General features: G+C 45.5%; 1 protein-coding gene across 2 annotated transcripts in view; it reads right to left on the minus strand.

Moving 5' to 3' along the window:
* Positions 1-20,557, minus strand: part of STK32B (serine/threonine kinase 32B) — a 407,675-nt gene that overhangs the window by 73,354 nt on the left and 313,764 nt on the right. For both annotated transcript variants that reach the window (XM_070371877.1, XM_005893204.3), the window contains exon 5: positions 15,991-16,028. In XM_070371877.1, the coding sequence (XP_070227978.1) occupies positions 15,991-16,028 (38 nt within the window). The remainder of the gene's footprint in view (positions 1-15,990; positions 16,029-20,557) is intronic.

Below are 20,557 nucleotides of genomic sequence, written 5' to 3' on the forward strand. Positions count from 1 at the left end.
GTCATTTGTATCACTTTGGCTTGTGTGTGGATTACTGGGGCAAGACTCAAAGCAGGGAAACTGATTAAGAGGGGAAAAAATGCATCCCTCATCTATGTAAGCTGCTATTGTTTAAGGTTGCGTAAACGGTACAGAATTGGTGCTGAAGTTCATGTTAGTCGTTGAAGAACTTCTGTCGGGGGTGGGGTATGGCTACCCACCCCCCTTTTATAAAAATTTTTTGGATGTGGATCGTTTTTAAAGTCTTTCTTGAATTTGTTACGATGTTGCTTCTATTTTAGGTTTTGGTTTTTTGTCCGTGAAGCTTGTGGGATCTTAGTTCCCTGACCAAAGATTGAATTTGCACCTCCTGAATTGGAAGGTGAGGCCGTAACCACTGGACTGCCAGGAAAGTCCTGCCCTTCCCCCTCCTCGAGCCTGAAGTTCTAGAGACCAGTGACCCATCCACGGTTGGCAGCTGAAATGTGGAGAGCCATGTTTTGTCTCTAGTTTCTTTCCAGTGGGCGCTTCCACCGCCCCCTGTTGCCCCCTTCAGGGTGGAGTCACCCGGCCCTGTCCTTGTTTCCTCCTGGCCCTCCAGGGTGGAGGCTCTGGGGCAGTTCTGAAGCAGACCTGTCTTCCCAGCAAGTTACCTCCAGCAGGAGTGCCAGACAGCAGAACCCCATTTTTTATTTCCACACCATGCTAGCTGATGAGCTGAAACTTCCTGGTGTGCCTCCTTTACCGGTTGAGTCAAGATGTGGGAAAGTGAAAATTAGTGCCATACGAGGTCTCCTCTGAGTCCCTTCTCAGGAGAACGGAAATTTACTACAAAGTGTGCACATATGAACAGTTTTCGGCTATTTGCTTTCTGTAAATTAAAAACATTCAGCAATCAGTGAGAGAATGAGCCCAGTATACGGTGTGAGGTCCATTAGTAAAAGTTTGAATGAGAATCATCAACAATTGCCCTCCCACCCCTGTTTGTGCATCCTGTACTCCAGCCCTGCTCTCTCCTTTCTCTGAACACATGGAAACTCATCACACCTCCAAGACTTTGACACCATTTGGAAAGCTTTGCCCTCTGCCTGGCAGATTTCCATTCATTCTTCAAAACCTGGCCCAAGAGTTGTATTCCTGATGGATGGACATCCAGCCTTTGCTTGATTGCTTTCACTAACAGGAAACTCACTACCATGGGGGGTTGTGTCTCAGTTGACTTGCTCTGCTAAAACAGATTACCATGGACTGGGTGGTGTAAACATCAACATTTATTCCTCAGTATCCGAGCCTGGAAGTCCAAGACCAGAGTCCAGCACGCTAGGGTCCTTGGTTTCTTCCTGGGTTACTTGGCAGGTTTCTTGCTGTATCCTCACATTGTGAGGAGAGAGCAAGCTCCAGCCCCTTCATCTCATTATAGAGCACAAATCCCGTTGTGGGGGCTCCAATCCTTTGACTTCTTCCAAACCCAATTACTTCCTAAAGGCCTCAGCTCCAAAAGCCATCACACTGGGAGTTAAGGCTTCAACATACCAATTTAATTAATTCCATGCACACTTAGTCCATGGAAGACTGACTGGTTTAGGCCTCTCTCCTGGACCCTCCCAACTCCTCTCCATTTTCATTTCCATCCTAGCATCCACTATGCTGTATCTGCTGTGTCTGTCTCCTTGAGACCAGGTATCCTCCCTTGTTCATTTCTATGTCCCCTGTATGTTAGCACTGGCCTGATCTGGAAAAAGTACTTAACAAGTGTTTGTTGACTGGCTGACTTACTGACCAAATAAAAGATGGAATGAAAGAAATATGGTGAGCAAATGCTATCATCTTTCTTCATTATTTACTTCTTAGAGCTATCATGATATTTACAGGATCTGACAACATTCCATTTTTTACTTTTAAGACTACAGCAGCATCAATTTTTCAACCAGATCTTAAATGATGAGACTCAGCCACCATCTCTGTGATTTTGTACTCCCTGGGGCCAGCATCAGGCTCGGCATGTGCATGAAAAGTGTACGGAAGTGAGAAATGGACCATAAAGAAGACTGAGTACCAAAGATTGATGCTTTCAAACTGTGGTGCTGAAGAAGACTCTTGAGAGCCCCTTGGACAGTAAGGAGATCAAACCAGTCAATCCTAAAGGAAATCAACCTTGAATATTCTTTGGAAGGACTGATGCTGAAGCTGAAGCTCCAATATTTTGGTCACTGCTTCGAAAAGCCAACTCACTGGAAAAGACTGATGCTGGGAAAGATTGAAGGCAAGAGAAGAGGGAAGCAGAGGATGAGCTGGTTAGATAGCATCACTGACTCAATAGACATGAGTTTGATCAAACTCCAGAAGAGAGTGAAGGACAGGGAAGCCTGGTGTGCTACAGATTATGGGGTTGCAAAGAGTAGGGCACAACTTAGTGACTGAACAACAACAACAATCTGTGCATTTGGGGGAAGAGCACTTGAAACTCTACACACTAAGGATGTGTCAGTTATTTGTGCCATGGAACTGGGGGATGGGATGATGGAGATTATACAGGGCTAAAGTTCCATCCACAGTCCCCGCACTGGGAAATAATTACTGATGCACAGAATCAACTCAGCATTACCAGTAGCAGTGATTCCTGCTTTGAAGACTGGTTCCTGCATTTTCCTTGCATATTCCAGGAGGAAGCATCCAAAGCATCCTGGATTTTGCTGTATTTTCACTTGCTTCTCCTGCAGCCATATTGCACCAGTGTCTGTTCCTGCTCCACCATGCTCCCTCCCTTCCCTTCACCCCTCTCAGCTCCTGAAATGAAATTACCTTAACTCTGTATGGATATTTACCAAATGAAGGAGGACAGTGGAGTGATCTCACTGGGACCAACAAGGCCACAGCCTGGGAGAAGATGAGAGTCTGCTTGGGAGGGGATAGTCAACCCAGTGGCAGGCTTTTAGATCTGTCCTCAGAAGCCAAGATTGGACTTCAGGTAGTAGCCATCAGAGGGTGCTAGACCAGAAGTTAGGATGGCAAGAAGGCCCTGCGTAAGAGATGATCTTCTACCACATAATTTTTTTGCCTTGTTTCCCTGAAATTCAGAGTCAAGTCTCATATGAACATCTGTCTCCATCTTAGGTGGTTTACAGGTGTACAGTGTGCCTAAGCCAGAGGTCAGAGTGGTGCTGCTGAAAAGATGCAGCTGGATGCCCAAGGATGCTCAAGAGGATGAGAACCTAGCTGTGGATCCAGCTACCCCACCCATGGAAGGCCCCAGAGCTCACTGGTAATAAAGCTAATAATATCTACTTCCAAGATGCTGGTGTGATATAACCCTGTGATATAACCCTGGATGCCGATCCTCCCCTTAGGATCATCCTGAACACTTTTCCTTCCTCCCACTTCTCTTCATGGAGATCATACTGAACTTACTTCAGGACAGTGGTAGAAAGAGAGAGAAAGAAGAAGGAAGGAAGGAAAGAAGGAATTGAAGAAAGAAAAGGAAAGGAAGGGAGAGAGAAAGAGAGAGAGAGGGAGAGAAACAAATCAAATTCTAAGGTACCAGCTTCTTCAGGCTTCATTTGGCTTTACTGCAGTAGGAAGACTGACTGTGTGAAGGCAGGCCTTTGCCTGATGTAGAATGAAATGACCCTCTGATTTTCTTCTGCTTTATTTGCTTTGACTTCCTTCCATTTGTTGGTCATAGGGTAGGAAGGCAGGGCTATCAAAACAATCTGTGTGTTCCCAGATCTCCTGAGACAGAAGAGAACAAAAAACTGGGAACAAGAAATGCAACAGGTCTGGGGTTTCCTAACCTCCTAGACTGAGATTTGGGGGAATTCCCAGCTGCAGTCCATGGGGTCATAAAGAGTCAGACACAACTAAGCGACTGAACAACTCAGCTGAGATGAGTTTCAATACCTTCCCCCAGATATACTGTGATTTCATAAAATCTGCCCAGACTTCACATCCTATTTGAGTTGATCCTGCTTAAACACCACCTCACTCAAGGCTTTTGAATGAGCTCAGTAATTCTGTTTCTTTCCCCTTTCTCTACTTCTGTGGCTTTTAATTTAATGTTAAATCACTAGATTTTGGTTAATTAGTTACTAGCATATCCAAGGCTACCTGACCAATGTGCTCCCCTTCCATATGTATTTTGGTATGTGATTTTACACAATCATGCAAATCACAATGAATCAGATGCAGAGAGGCTTTTAGAACACTTTCTCAGCCATGATCTGCTCTTTGCAAGGACTCTGAGGGGCACTGGGATAGAGATTATCTTTTGACACTTAGTATCCTTTTCCACTCCTTTCTTTCCTGCCCCCTGTATTATAAGGACAAGAAAGAGAGAGAGAGAGAGAAACAAAAAAACATGTCTTGACTCTCTTGCAGCTAGGGTTCTGGGCAAGATTTAGATTCTGCCATTCAAATGCATGCTGTTCAAATGCACTCAGGCAAGATTTGGAATGGGGTTTCCCTGGTGGCTCAGACAGTAAAGAATCCACCTGCAATGTGAGAGACCTGGATTTGATCTCTGGGTCAGGAAGATCCCCTGGAGGGGGGCATGGCAACTTACTCCAGTATTCTTGCCTGGAGAATCCCCATGGACAGAGGTGCCTAGCAGGCTTCAGACCACGGGGTCACAAAGAGTCAGCCATGACTGAGTGACTAGCACAGCACAAGGTTTGGAAAAAGAAAGTAAGCCAAGGGAGAAAGCCGTTTGAAGGCTGGAGTTACACCATCTCAAGCCAAGGAAGTATGCATGTCACCAAACCAGAAGCTCAGGGACAGAACTGACACCTACCCATCCCTGTTGCCTTCAGAGGGAGGACAGCCCTGCAGACATCTTGACCTTGGATTTCAGTCACCAAGACTGTGAGAAAATACATCTCTGCTCTTGATTGCCTCTCAATTTGTGGGACTTTGTTCCAACACCCCTGGGAAGCTAATACAGGAGGCTATTTATTGGGGGGTCATGAGAGATTCCTTACACAGGGTCTTCAGGACCTTAAGACATCACATTGTACTAGACACTTCCTTCCACTCCCAGCAGTCTTCAGAAAGAATCTCAATACAGCCCTCCCAAGGATCCCAGTGTAGCTTTAAACTGCATTCCTAAGTTTTATCCTTAAACTCTTGGAACCCTATCTAGAATAATGACACTAACTCTTCGTTCCTCAGACTTAGCAGAAATACCTCTACCCCTCAATTTGCCCCAGTGGTTCTCTCCACTTCCATCTCCGCTGTTCCAATCCCTGTATCTCAGGCTTCAGCATCAATACATGCCTTCTGTTAATTTCCTGGACTCTCTTCCTGCCAAGATGGAGATGGCATGGCACACACAGTGTTCTGATGAGGGGGATAGGGGTGTTGCTGCTGCTGGATATTGCCATTTTGGGGAGCACTCATCACAATTATCAACAAATATGTTAGCAACAGATGGAGAGGCAATTCTTCAAAATGAGTCCAGTGAGTGCATGCTCTGAAATATTGTCTATTAATAGAAAACTTGAGGTATAGTAAAGCCAACAGATTAAGAGACAACTGCCATTGAAAAGACAAGCCTGTCATTCATGGTTCCTAAGAGGAGGGGACACGTCATACCATTGGGGGTCACCCCGGGGAAGCATCAGGGTCATTCACGAGACACAGGGACAAGGGAGAAAATGTGATCAAGAGCTTCTCTGGTGGTTTCTGTGGGAAGGAACAGGAGAGGCAGGGCAAGCAAGCTTAGGACTGGCTAGTCTGAATAATTTCAGGAGTTTGGGAAGAGGCAGGGCAAGCAGGCTTAGGACTGGCTAGTCTGAATAATTTCAGGAGTTTCTGGGGGCACAGGACTGTCCCTGGTCATCTGGATCCTGGCACAGGGAAGCTTAGGGAAAGTGGACGGTGGCCTGGAGTGTGCAAAAGTCAAGCATCCACATACAGGAAAGAGAAGACACAGTGAATACAATGAGAAAACAAATTCACTCTGCTGGTGTGCCTTTACTAAAGATCCTAAAGCTCCAGGTGAGGTTTCTGACCCCCAAGTGTTCATCCCAAGGCCACTGAGAAGAGTGAGTTCTACACTTCATAGCCAGCTGTTCTGAGACCATTGGAGCTTTCTTACTGGCCTTCTAGAATGCTCTGTTGCCCTTCCCAATGCTCTGTTGACTCCATGCATGCTGCAGGATCCAGCAAGCCCTCCCTCCTCCTCCTCTCCAAGCCTCACTGCCCTGGTGTTCCTGCACAGCTTCACCCTGTCCTGCCCAGCACTGGCCTTGCTGGGTCTGTATCACTCTATCTCTCCTGCAGCCCTGGATACACCTTAGAACCACCTGGTAACTTTAAAAATCCCACTTTCTCCTGCAAGATGAGTCAAATAGGACTTCTAAGTTTGGCCCTTGGAATTGGCACTTTTTATAGTTCCTAGGTGATGTGCAGCCATGGCTGAGAAACACTACCCTAGACTGTGAGGTTCTTGACCACAGAGGCTCTGTGTCCTTCGGTCACCTGGCACAATGCCTGGCCTACAGCAGGTCTGCAAAATGATGGAGTCACTTTTTTGCATACAGAAGAGGAAAAAGCTACAGCTGTCTCTTGGTATCTTCAAGAGACTAGAGTCAGGACTCCCACTGATACCAAAGTCTTTGGATGTTAAAATCCCGTGTATAAAGTGGTGTAGAATTTACCACTTGGGCACACCTGCCCAAGTTTTTTCAACTTTTAATACCTAATACAATGCAAATGTTATGTAAATAGTCATAAATACAATGTATATGTTATATAAATAGTTGCCAGCAGTGAATTCAAGTTTTGCTTTTTGACACTTTTTGGAATTTTTTTCCCCAAATGTTTTTTGATCTGAGATTGGCTGAATCTGAGAATGTGGACCCCTCAGATGCAGAAAGCTAACAGTATACCATCAGTAAATTTGAACAAGAGTCTTCAGTGACACTCAGGGCAAAATGCAAACACTGCCCTTCTGTCTCTGACTCCCAGTTTTTTGCCCATTTTGAGGGAAGTCAAACTCCAATACTTTGGCCACTTGATGCACAGAGCTGATTCATTTGAAAAGACCCTGATGCTGGGAAAGATTGAGGGCAGAAGGAGAAGGGAATAGCAGAGGATGAGATGGTTGGATGGCATCACCGACTCAATGGACATGAGTTTGGGTAAACTCCAGGAGTTGGTGATGGACAGAGAGGCCTGGTGTGCTGTGGTCTATGGGGTCACAAAGAGTCACAAAGACTGGACTGAACTGAAAGCTCCCCAGTGATGCTTTCAAACTGTGGTGCTGGAGAAGACTCTTGAGAGTCCCTCAGACAGCAAGTCCCTCAGACAGCAAGCCAAAAGGAAAGAGTCAATCCTAAAGGAAACCAACCCTGAGTATTCATTGGAAGGACTGATGTTGAAGCTGAAGCTTCAAAAGTCTAGCCACCTGATGTGGAGAGCGGACTCATTGGAAAATATCCTGATGCTGGGAAAGACTGAAGGCAAAAGGAGAAAGGGACCGCAGAGGATGAGATGGTTGGATGACATCACCAACTCAATGAAGATGAGTTTGAGCAAGCTCTGGGAGATAGTGATGGACAGGGAAATCCTGGAATGCTGCAGTCCATGGGGGTCTCAAAGAGTTGGACACAACTGAGCAACTGAACAAAAATAACAAGTTCCACATGTGTTAAAGACCACCACCCCTACTTGTGCTAGTGACTCTTCCTTTTCTATGAGCATCTTACAGATGATTGCATTAATCTCTGCAATTCTTCCCTCCTCTTGGGATCCATCCTTCTTGGGATGCAACTTGGCAGTGCCCAACCCCCCAGTTGGTTGGGTCTTGTGACTTTCTTTGCCCACTGAGATGGCAGCAAATGTGACACAGGTGGAGGCTGAGTGACTGGACTTTCCCTGCTCCTTCTCCTGCTCTGGCCATGCAAGGTCACATGGGGCTGACCTGCCAGAGGATGACCCATGAGCCGCTGGGCTGAGCTGTCTAGTCCATGAACCAAAGTCATGGTGTACCGGCAAGCAGCCAGATGAACCCCAGACATGGCAGTGAGCACAGCCAATGTCACTGCAGCTGCCTAGCTGACCCTGTTGGACCTCAGTCTTAGGAGCAAGCCCTGCCTATGAAAGCTTCAGAGACCTGTGAGCTTAATTGGATGCATGTTTGTGCCATTATATTCACGTGGTTATTCATCACCCAGCATCACTGTACCAAGAGAAAATTAAATGCAATCCCTTCCCCCTACAGTTTAAATTCCCTATTTCCTCAAGCACTTTGCCCTCAGCCCTAAAGCACACTCAGCTCTTCTCCTCATACAACTCTAGTATGCTACGTCTTCCTTCAACTTCCTTTAACCTCCAGGAATTGTCTTCTTCGGGCTTCCCAGGTGGTGTTAGTGGTTAAGAACCTGCCTGCCAGTGCAGGAGACATAAGAGACATGGGTTCGATCCCTGGGTCAGGAAGCTCCCCTGGAGGAGGGCATGGCATCCCACCCCAGTATTCTTGCCTGGAGAATCCCATGGACAGAGGAGCCCGGCGGGCTACAGTCCATAGTGTCTCAAAGAGTCGGACACGACTGAGCGACCTAGGATGCATATGCTATCTCTCTGCTTTTGCTGTTAGCCAAGAGAACCCAATCTCAAAGGAGAATTAGGACCCATTCTAGGAGATGAATCCAGCCTGGCGGACAAGAAAGCAGGGCAGACACTGGGGGAGCAAAGTCTTCCATAAGTCTTGGATTTTGTGTAACCAGCAGATCTTGAACATTTTTAATAAAAATATAAATGCAGTTATTTAATTATGCTTATGCTTCATTGTAAACACAGCAACCAACTTGTTCTCTGAGAAAACATTTAATGAGATTCATCAGCAAACTCTTTAAATAGGAACACACAGTTAACTGTTTTGTAAACTTTTTTTAATGCAGTTAACAAAAGGCTAAGGAGATCTGTGAAGAAGGCTGAACGCCGAAGAATTGATGCTTTTGAACTGTGGTGTTGGAGAAGACTCTTGAGAGTCCCTTGGGCTTCAAGGAGATCCAACCAGTCCATTCTGAAGGAGATCAGCCCTGGGATTTCTTTGGAGGGAATGATGCTGAAGCTGAAACTCCAATACTTTGGCCATCTCATGTGAAGAGTTGACTCATTGGAAAAGAGTCTGATGCTGGGAGGGATTGGGGGTAGGAGGAGAAGGGGACGACAGAGGATGAGATGGCTGGATGGCATCACTGACTCAATGGATGTGAGTCTGAGTGAACTCCGGGAGTTGGTGATGGACAGGGAGGCCTGGCGTGCTGTGATTCATGGGGTCGCAAAGAGTCAGACACGATTGAGCGACTGAACTGAACTGAAGGAGATCGAATGTACAGAATGGTGATTATAACTAATAATACTGTATTGTGGAGTTGAAATTTGCCAAGAAGGTAGATCTTAAATGTTCTCACTATTCACACAGTAAAAATGCAACTATGTAGATATATTCCTAAGTATTTTATTCTTTCCGTTGCAATGGTGAATGGAATTGTTTCCTTAATTTCTCTTTCTGTTTTCTCATTAGTGTATAGGAATTCAAGGGATTTCTGTGTGTTGATTTTATATCCTGCAACTTTACTATAGTCATTGATTAGTTCTAGTAATTTTGTGGTGGAGTCTTTAGGGTTTTCTATGTAGAGGATCATGTCATCTGCAAATAGTGAGAGTTTTACTTCTTCTTTTCCAATTTTGATTCCTTTTATTTCTTTTTCTGCTCTGATTGCTGTGGCCAAAACTTCCAAAACTATGTTGAATAGTAATGGTGAAAGTGGGCACCCTTGTCTTGTTCCTGTCTTTAGAGGAAATGCTTTCAATTTTTCACCATTGAGGATAATGTTTGCTGTGGGTTTGTCATATATAGCTTTTATTATGTTGAGGTATGTTCCTTCTATTCCTGCTTTCTGGAGAGTTTTTATCATAAATGGGTGTTGAATTTTGTCAAAGGCTTTCTCTGCATCTATTGAGATAATCATATGGTTTTTATTTTTCAATTTGTTAATGTGGTGTATTACATTGATTGATTTGCGGATATTGAAGAATTCTTGCATCCCTGGGAGAAAGCCCACTTGGTCATGGTGTATGATCTTTTTAATGTGTTGTTGGATTCTGATTGCTAGAATTTTGTTAAGGATTTTTGCATCTATGTTCATCAGTGATATTGGCCTGTAGTTTTCTTTTTTTGTGGCATCTTTGTCAGGTTTTGGTATTAGGGTGATGGTGGCCTCATAGAATGAGTTTGGAAGTTTACCTCCCTCTGCAATTTTCTGGAAGAGTTTGAGCAGGATAGGTGTTATCTCTTCTCTAAATTTTTGGTAGAATTCAGCTGTGAAGCCGTCTGGACCTGGGCTTTTGTTTGCTGGAAGATTTTTGATTACAGTTTCAATTTCCGTGCTTGTCATGGGTCTGTTAAGATTTTCTATTTCTTCCTGGTCCAGTTTTGGAAAGTTGTACTTTTCTAAGAATTTGTCCATTTCTTCCACGTTGTCCATTTTATTGGCATATAATTATTGATAGTAGTCTCTTATGATCCTTTGTATTTCTGTGTTGTCTGTTGTGATCTCTCCATTTTCATTTCTAATTTTATTGATTTGATTTTTCTCCCTTTGTTTGTTGATGAGTCTGGCTAATGGTTTGTCAATTTTATTTATCCTTTCAAAGAACCAGCTTTTGGTTTTGTTGATTTTTGCTATGGTCTCTTTTGTTTCTTTTGCATTTATTTCTGCTCTAATTTTTAAGATTTCTTTCCTTCTACTAACCCTGGGGTTCTTCATTTCTTCCTTTTCTAGTTGCTTTAGGTGTAGAGTTAGGTTATTTATTTGACTTTTTTCTTGTTTCTTGAGGTGTGCCTGTATTGCTATGAACTTTCCCCTTAGGACTGCTTTTACCATGTACTAAAGACCTATACATAGAAAACTATAAAACACTAGTGAAAGAAATCAAAGAGGACACTAATAGATGGAGAAATATACCATGTTCATGGATTGGAAGAATCAATATAGTGAAAATGAGTATACTACCCAAAGCAATTTATAGATTCAATGCAATCCCTATCAAGCTACCAACAGTATTCTTCACAGAGCTAGAACAAATAATTTCACAATTTGTATGGAAATACAAAAAACCTCGAATAGCCAAAGCGATCTTGAGAAAGAAGAATGGAACTGGAGGAATCAACCTACCTGACTTCAGGCTCTACTACAAAGCCACAGTTATCAAGACAGTATGGTACTGGCACAAAGACAGAAATATAGATCAATGGAACAAAATAGAAAGCCCATAGATAAATCCATGCACATATGGACACCTTATCTTTGACAAAGGAGGCAAGAATATACAATGGATTAAAGACAATCTCTTTAACAAGTGGTGCTGGGAAATCTGGTCAACCACTTGTAAAAGAATGAAACTAGAACACTTTCTAACACCATACACAAAAATAAACTCAAAATGGATTAAAGATCTAAATGTAAGACCAGAAACTATAAAACTCCTAGAGGAGAACATAGGCAAAACACTCTCTGACATACATCACAGCAGGATCCTCTATGACCCACCTCCCAGAATATTGGAAATAAACGCAAAAATAAACAAATGGGACCTAATTAAACTTAAAAGCTTCTGCACATCAAAGGAAACTATTAGCAAGGTGAAAAGACAGCCTTCAGAATGGGAGAAAATAATAGCAAATGAAGCAACTGACAAACAACTAATCTCAAAAATATACAAGCAACTCCTACAGCTCAACTCCAGAAAAATAAATGACCCAATCAAAAAATGGGCCAAAGAACTAAATAGACATTTCTCCAAAGAAGACATACAGATGGCTAACAAACACATGAAAAGATGCTCAACATCACTCATTATCAGAGAAATGCAAATCAAAACCACATTGAGGTACCATCTCACACCAGTCAGGATGGCTACGATCCAAAAGTCTACAAATAATAAATGCTGGAGAGGGTGTGGAGGAAAGGGAACCCTCTTAACCTGTTGGTGGGAATGCAAACTAGTACAGCCACTATGGAGAACAGTGTGGAGATTCCTTAAAAAGCTGGAAATAGAACTGCCTTATGATCCAGCAATCCCACTGCTGGGCATACACACTGAAGAAATCAGAAGGGAAAGAGACACGTGTACCCCAATGTTCATCGCAGCACTGTTTATAGTAGCCAGGACATGGAAGCAACCTAGATGTCCATCCGCAGATGAATGGATAAGAAAGCTGTGGTACATATACACAATGGAGTATTACTCAGCCATTAAAAAGAATACATTTGAATCAGTTCTAATGAGGTGGATGAAACTGGAGCCTATTATACAGAATGAAGTAAGCCAGAAAGAAAAACACCAGTATACTAACGCATATATATGGAATTTAGAAAGATGGTAACAATAACCCTGTGTACGAGACAGCAAAAGAGACACTGATGTATAGAATAGTCTTATGGACTCTGTTGGAGGGGGAAAGGGTGGGAAGATTCGGGAGAATGGCATTGAAACATGTAAAATATCATGTATGAAATGACTTGCCAGTCCAGGTTCGATGCACGATACTGGATGCTTGGGGCTGGTGCGCTGGGACGACCCAGGGGGATGGTGTGGGGAGGGAGGAGGGAGGAGGGTTCAGGATGGGGAACACATGTATACCTGTGGCGGATTCATTTTGATATTTGGCAAAACTAATACAATTATGTAAAGTTTAAAAATAAAATAAAATTAAAAATAAATGCAACTATGAGTGGTGATGGATATTACCAGTTGATTGTGGAGCTGATTTCACAATGTATATGTGTATTAAATCATCATGTTGTACACCTTTAAAAAATCACATTGTACAACATATTGTACTACATATATACAGTTTTTATTTTCCAGTAATACCTCAGTAGAGCTGGAGGGAAAAGAAAGGCAACAATGACTAAGAAAGGAAAAAAAGAAAAGCTAATGAGATTCTATCTGCTGTCATAAATCAGAGAAAGGAAAACCATGGTCACAGCCTCCTCTCCTGTCCTTCTCTCCTGGGGAGACTTGTGTTTTCTGAGAATCTCTGCTCCTAATTTTCCTTCTGCACTTTCTGAAAAGGCACCCACTGGATGCTAAAGATGAAGGAGGGGAGGGTATCAGCCACTCACTCCTTAGTGTGTTAGTGTTCAGTGCTCTGTTCCCATACCAAGCTTGATAAAATAGGATCTTAGAGAAGAGAGACAAGGGTCCAGTAAGAGGTGCTTGGGGAGTGTGTGGAATGCTGCAAAACTATAGCACAGGGTCAGGACACTGTATAAGTGGGTGGTGAAGGACAAGGTGACTGCAGCGATGAAATTAAGACATTTACTCCTTGGCAGGAAAGTTATGACCAACCTAGATAGCATATTGAAAAGCAGAGACATTACTTTGCCAACAAAGGTCCGTCTAGTCAAGGCTATGGTTTTTCCTGTGGAAACATATGGATGTGAGAGTTGGACTGTGAAGAAGGCTGAGTGCCAAAGAATTGATGCTTTTGAACTGTGGTGTTGGAGAAGACTCTTGAGAGTCCCTTGGGCTGCAAGGAGATCCAACCAGTCCATTCTAAAGGAGATCAGCCCTGGGATTTCTTTGGAAGAAATGATGCTAAAGCTGAAACTCCAGTACTTTGGCCACCTCATGTGAAGAGTTGACTCATTGGAAAAGACTCTGATGCTGGGAGGGATGGGGGCAGGAGGAGAAGGGGACGACAGAGGATGAGATGGCTGGATGGCATCATTGACTCGATGGACGTGAGTCTCAGTGAACTCCGGGAGTTGGTGATGGACAGGGAGGCCTGGTGTGCTGTGATTCATGGGGTCTCAAAGAGTCGGACACAACTGAGCGACTGAACTGAACTGAACTGAAGGACAGGGTGTGGTGTTGGAGAAGACTCTTGAGAGTCCCTTGGACTGCAAGGAGATCCAACCAGTCCCTCCTAAAGGAGACCAGTCCTGGAACTGAACTGACTGACAGGGAGGAAATATGAAAAATGCGAAAGGGCTGAGGTGGAGAGGTGAGGCCGAGTGCAGAAGGGGAGGAAGGAAAGGATGGATGCAGATCCAGGAACTCAGGAGCGAGGGAACGCAGAGAAGGTGGTGTGAGCTGTGGCCCGAGGCTAGGCTGTAGCGTCGGGCAGGAACTGTGGCATCAGGCAGGCCCAGCTACCCCACAGGCTCCCTGAATCTCCTTTCTTCGTAGATGAAGCAGCTGAATTATTCCTATTGCCTGGTGTTCCTGTCTTGATTTTGCTTTCCAGAAGGAAAGCTGCCCAGGGTCTGAAAGGTCTTTGTCCCAAAGTCTCTCTCAGTCAGTAGGCAGGGCTCCGAGGATTCCAGCCAGAACCCTGCTTCCCAGGCCCCTGGCTTCCAGGACAGCCCTGCCAGGGGTCCTGCATCACTCAGCCTGGGCCTCCGCTTGCCTCCACCTCACCTGCTTCCGTGGTCTGAGCAGAGAAAGGATAGGGGAGGCCGAGTCCTATAAGCTAACACAGCCCTCATGAGCACCTCTTATGTCTCGGTGCTGGGAGCCCTCACTGTCCCGTCTTACACCTTCACGGCCCTGCCAGGTGGTATTACTTCTGCTATGTAACCTGCCCAAAGACACACAGCTAGTTGGGGGACCAGTTGAGACTCGGGTCTGGGGTTCCTGACTTTTACATACAAACTAGGGACCCTGATTTGCATCCTCAGCTCTGCCCAGTTTTCCCTGGCATCCTGAGGTTGTCCTTGCTCTTTCATCAGGAGTCCAGGGATTTCAACTCACTGCCCCAAGGTATGTGGTCTGGTTTTAGCCTCTGGCAGGAGATTGGAGCGCTGAGGGTCCCATCCACCATTCCCATTCTGCCTCCCAATACCAAAGGGTTTACACAGTGAGGTAGGATTCCCTGAGACACACGAGTCCTAGAGAGGCTTCGAGCCACAGCATCAGCCTGCGTGGAGTCGGGGAGGGAGGTCTAGCACAGTTGTGTGGAAGAGTCGACAGATTCATCTCTGGATGATTCAGCAGCATCTCATGGATTTTTCCCCACCTGCTCACTCCAGCCCACCCTCCCCCAAACCCTTGAGGGATTAGTTTCTGAAAGAACATCAGTGAATTAAGTCTTCAAGTCCACCATGATTGGACTTGGCTTTACAGCCAACAGCGGCTATATATCGGCAGCTATAAAGGTGCCATTGGCATGGACTGCAGTGGACTGTCAATCATTGCTGGGTTGTACCCTGGACTCATGGTCCTAACTTGGTTGGATACCACATGCTGGGGGTTGACTCAGAACACCAAGGCCCAGGTTCTCTAAAGCAGGGTCTGTCCTCTGCTTCTTACCAAGCCTCCCAGGGGATTCTGATAAGACCAGAATCAGAAAGCCACTGACAGGGAACTATCTCCATAGACCAGCAGTGTCAGGCTCAACTGGGAGCAGTGAGAAATGCATAGTCCCAGATCCAACTCAATCTACTGAATCAGTTTAAGAATCTGCCCTGACTCCTCATGAAAGCTTGAGAAGCCCGGGTGAGGAAAGGCTTTAGCAGATTACTGATGATTGATGTCTAGCTCACCAAGCATACTCTATCTCACTTGATCCCATGACAATCAGGAAGGTGGGTACCATTTTGTCTGTTTTACTGAAGAAGACATGGAGGCTTTGAGAGGTGAGTGTGAGTGACTTTTCTGAAGCCCTTAGGTTCACAGGTTGGGGGGCAGGGGTGGGAGACTCAGAGCCTCCACCCCTGTATCCCATTCCCACTTCTGCCCTGTCATTCTCACACCAGGATGTGGACAATGATGTCTTCGGATGTGAAACCTTCAGACAAGTTGGACTCGACTCACCACGGCAGGACACAGACCAGAAACTTACACAGGGGTCTGTTCACCAGGATTGAAACAAAAAAGGCTTTCTAGTCAACCCCAAAATACAACTCACCAGGACCCGCCCCCCGCACCCACCCAGATTCCCAGAGCCTCAAAATTGCCACTGAAACAGTCTCTAGAAAGCATTCATAACAGGCTTACCATGTTCGTCCAGCAATATGTTGTCTGGCTTGATGTCTCTGCAAGAGAAAACAGAGAAGCTGAAAATATGATTCCTTGAGTGCATGGAGGAGCACATGTCAAACACAACAGCTGTGGACAGATACCTGACAACACCCAGTGTGCTTGTATCTCCCCCAGCGTGAAGGCTCAGACAGCAAGCAGGACGGTTATTATTATTACGAAAGCAGAGCCCCATGCGCTTACTTTTCTCTTCCTGGAACTGCAAGTGGATTGTGTGAGTATGTTTTTTCCTGAATTTTTAATGATGTCTGGCCAGTTGACTCCCAGGAGTGACTGCTCACTGAGCCCTGGGTCTCTTCGGTGGGTACAGACAATTTTGCTTCCTGGTGGAATTTAGCCCTCCCTCCTTGGTAGGTACTAACTTCCCAGGTTTAATGTCCTTTGTTCCATAGACCTGGGAATTGCAGCTCTAGGAGGGTCAGTAACTTGTCCGGGTCAGAGATGGACCACAGCCTCTGCTAGTTTTTGTATGATCTCAGGAGATGGGACATTTATTATACAGAAGTGAACGGAGCATGCATTTCTAAAATCTGTGATTTTAATATGGAGCTTCAGAAAGCACATGCATGTTCATGATGAGTACATCAGGGTTGAAGGTGTCAATTGAGTTTCTTGAAAGATCACACCCAGCAATCAACCAGTTTTTGCAGTTTGTGAGCTTAGGAGGTTTTCTACATTTTTAAAGGATTGTAAAAAGCAAAACAAGACACACACGTAGCACACGAAGCAAAAATGAAAAGAAATGTATCACACACACTGATGTGGCCCTCAAAATCTGAAATAGTTATTATCTGGTCCTTTTAGAAGGTTGCTGATCCGGTTTAGGGCTTCCCTGGTGGCTCAGATGGTAAAAAAAAATCTGCCTGTAATACGAGAGACCCAGGTTTGATCCCTGGGTCAAGAAGATCCCCTGGAGAAGGGAATGGCAACCCAGTCCAGTATTCTTGCCTGGAGAATATCAAGGACAGATGAGCCTAGCGGGCTATAGTCCATGGGATCGCAGAGTCCGACACAACTGAGCGACTAACACTTTCACTTTTAGGGTAACAGTGGGCCATGTGCAGCAAAATCTGAGCTAGGCAGTTTCTGAAAAATTCAGCTCTCCTCATCTTTAAAGCAAAGGGCCCCCAACTCAAAGCTGTGCTTTTTAAAGGCAGGGGCTTTGCTTTCTTCACTTTTTGTACTTTCAGCATGGTGCCTGTAACCAGCAGACACTGTCAGAGAAAAACCAGGACAGTAGTTAAAACACTTAAGATAGATTTTATTCAACAGCAATCCCCAAAGTAGAAAAGGGATCTCAGCATAGAACTGGGCTTCATTCCAAACACAGTGTGGACAAGTGGGAATTTGAAGCAGAGGAGGTAGGGGTTGGTGGATGGAAAGTCATTAACTTTTCATCAGTATTCTCACTGAGGGCAGTCCAGGGCATCAAACCACTTGAGGGATGAGCAACCTGATCAGAGGATGATGAGTTTGGGAGGATGTTGGATTATGGCTAAACTGACTTAGTGAAGGTAAGAGTGACAGTCGCTCAGTTGTGTCTGACTCTTTGTGACCCCATGGACCATACGGTCCATTGAATTCTCCAGGCCAGAATACTGGAGTGGGTAGCTGTTCCCTTCTCCAGGGGATCTTACCGATCTGGCGAACGAATTCTGGTCTTCTACATTGCAGGCAGATTCTTTACCAGCTGAGCCACCAGGAAAGTCCAAGAATACTGGAGTTGGTAGCCTATGCCTTCTCCAGCAGATCTTCCTGACCCAGGAATCGAACTGGGGTCTCCTGCATTGCAAGCAGATTCTTTACCATCTCAGCTATCATGGAAGCCCCTAAACTGACTTAGTAGGTTTTTACTAAGACTGAACAATGCATAAACCGACATGGAAGTCCAAAAGATGATGCCTGGTTTCAAAAGAACTCAGAAGAGCCTGAGCAGAGATTTAGAGAGAAGAGAATCTTTATCAACACACAGGAAACAGGGAAGAATGAATGTGAGGGAAACACAGCCTTGGAGAAACTGAGTTGACACTTTCAGCTCTGATTTACACATCATTAGCAAGCATACACTTTCCAAAGTGTTGTATTAAAGCCATAGATTTTAGAAATGCAAGCCCCACTCACCCATTTAGAGTCAATGTCAAATCCTTTGAGACTAATGATGGCTTTCTTTGAAATAAAAAGTGACTGCTTCAGAGTTTATTAAATAGCAATTCTACCAGAAAACACAACGTGGTTATTTGGAACCATATGAGGCAATGTCTGTGGCTTTGGGGGAAGAAAGAAACACTCAATCCATATATTGAAAATTTCATTTTATTGTGACTTTTCCCACCATGAATATTGATGGGCATTAAACCATGAACTCCATGCTGCCAAGTTCACCAACATTCCTGGTGAACAGAGATGGGTTGTTAATGGATCCCCCAGGGGAAGGATGAACTTGAGAACTCACACAATTAAAACAAAAGGCAGAAGACCTGGAGTCAAGCGTTTGTGGCTCAAATCAGCAAACACTTGGCCCCTGTCTAGGGCCTACCTAGAGGGCCCTAGGAGGGTTGCTTCAAGAAAGGTGAGAAAAGGGAAAACAGATACTTGTTAAGAATGAAAACAGCAGCGAATGTGAAACAGCATCCTTTCTTTAAGGTGTCACTGGACTAGAGTGACCTTGTCTGGGGCCTGGAGATCTCAGAAGAGGTAGCCATGGACCAGGAGCCTGGACCCCAACGGCTGCAAGGTCCTTGACCTGAGTTGCTGCCTCCCCTGAGGCTGAGCATGCCCTGTCTTGGGGTTTTCTGACCACCCCTCTCCAGCCCTTCTTTCTTCATCCTTCATCTCCTCCTTCAATCCCTTCCCTTTCCTTCTGGGGACATTCCTCAAGTGCTTCTTCCTGGCAGATCTTGGCAGACAGCTTGACCTGCAGAGGCTCCAGACATAGTCCCTCCCCTCCAGAAGCTCAGACTCAGTGGGAAGGGGAGGGGAGACACGCAGGTGGGAGGCTCAGAAGCCACAGTACGGACCAGCTATGGAGCCCAGGGAAGAGGGAACGGCTGGCTGGGGATCACATGGACCAGTGGGGACCAGGGTGGCAGAACCAAGAAAAGATGGGGCAGTGGTGGCAGGACTAAGGAGAGGCGACTGGCATAGGTGGGTGAATAGTATCCTCTCAGAATTCAGAATACTTAGGACCTCAGAATGTGATGCTATTTTGAGTCACGGCCTTTGCTCCTCCAAGGAATTAGTTAAGGATCTCAAGATGAAATTGCCCTGAGTTTGGGGCTGTCTGTCATCTTAGGAAGGAGACAGGGGTTTGGTCACAGACACGATGGGGAGAAGAGGCCACGTCTAGACAGAGGCAGAGTCTGGAGTGATGTGGCCACAAGCCAAGGAGAACCAGGAGCTTCCAGAAGCTGGAAGAAGAAGGCAAAGATTCTCTCCAAGAGCCTCTGGAGAAGGCTGGCCCCATGGGCACCTGAATTTCAGCCTTCTGGCCAGAACTGTGAGGTCACAGATTTACATGTTTTGAAGCCACCAATTTTGTGAGAATTTGCTGCAACAGCCACAGGAAGCTACATGCCTAATGGAGCAGAAAGAGAGCTTATGGAGGAGGTGGGTAAATGTCAAGCTCCAACCAGAGTCCCCCAGTGACCACGGTGTGACCTTGGATAGGACCACCATCCATTAGAGCCCATCAGAAGGTCCCTGTTTGTGGTCTCTTACATCCTGAGAATCAAACAGGGGCAGAAGTATGAGTAACCTGGCTTTCTAGTTGGCGCTAGTGGTAAAGAACCCACTTGCCAATGCAGAGGACATAAGGGATGCAGGTTCAATCTCTGGGTCAGGAAGACCCCCTGGAAAAGGAAATGGAAACCCACTCCAGTGTTCTTGCCTGGAGAATCACCATGGACAGAGGAGCCTGGTGGGCTACAGTCCATGGGGTTGCAGACTCGGACATGACTGAAGGGACTTAGCATGCACAGGTGACTTGGCAAACTAGACCCCACGGCTCCAAGGAAAGAGGGTGTTCTGTCTGGGTGAGTACTACTCAGGAGCAACCTTCCTGAGTCCCCACGCCCACCCCTCTTGCTGTTGGGGTGAACTCCCTGTACCTCGGCTTCCCTTGTGGTGTGGACAAACCATCTGACACATGCTCTGCATCGGCTCTCAGCACACAGGGGAGTCAGCAATCCTCAAGCATCCCCTCCACGGTCCCTGGGGCCATGACAGTGGACAAGACAGAACCAGTCAAATGGAGCTCGCTTCTAGGAGGCAGACAGGAGTGAAAAACGGACACAACCCCAAGTTGGGACAAGTACTCTGAGAAGAACAAATCAGGGTCTAGAAAGGAGACCTGCTTTGGGTAGGCGGCCATGGAAGGGCTTTCAGAAGATGTGGCATTAGGTTGACATCTGAATGGCAAGAAAGAGAAAGTCTGATATGACCCGGGAGCAAGCTCTCATTTTGCTGATGAAGGCAGAGAAGGCTGAGAGGGTGAATGGTTTAAACCTGTGACATCCATCCAGCTGAG

The sequence above is a fragment of the Bos mutus genome, chromosome 6, assembly GCF_027580195.1.
Source record: "Bos mutus isolate GX-2022 chromosome 6, NWIPB_WYAK_1.1, whole genome shotgun sequence".
Classification (NCBI taxonomy): domain Eukaryota; kingdom Metazoa; phylum Chordata; class Mammalia; order Artiodactyla; family Bovidae; genus Bos; species Bos mutus.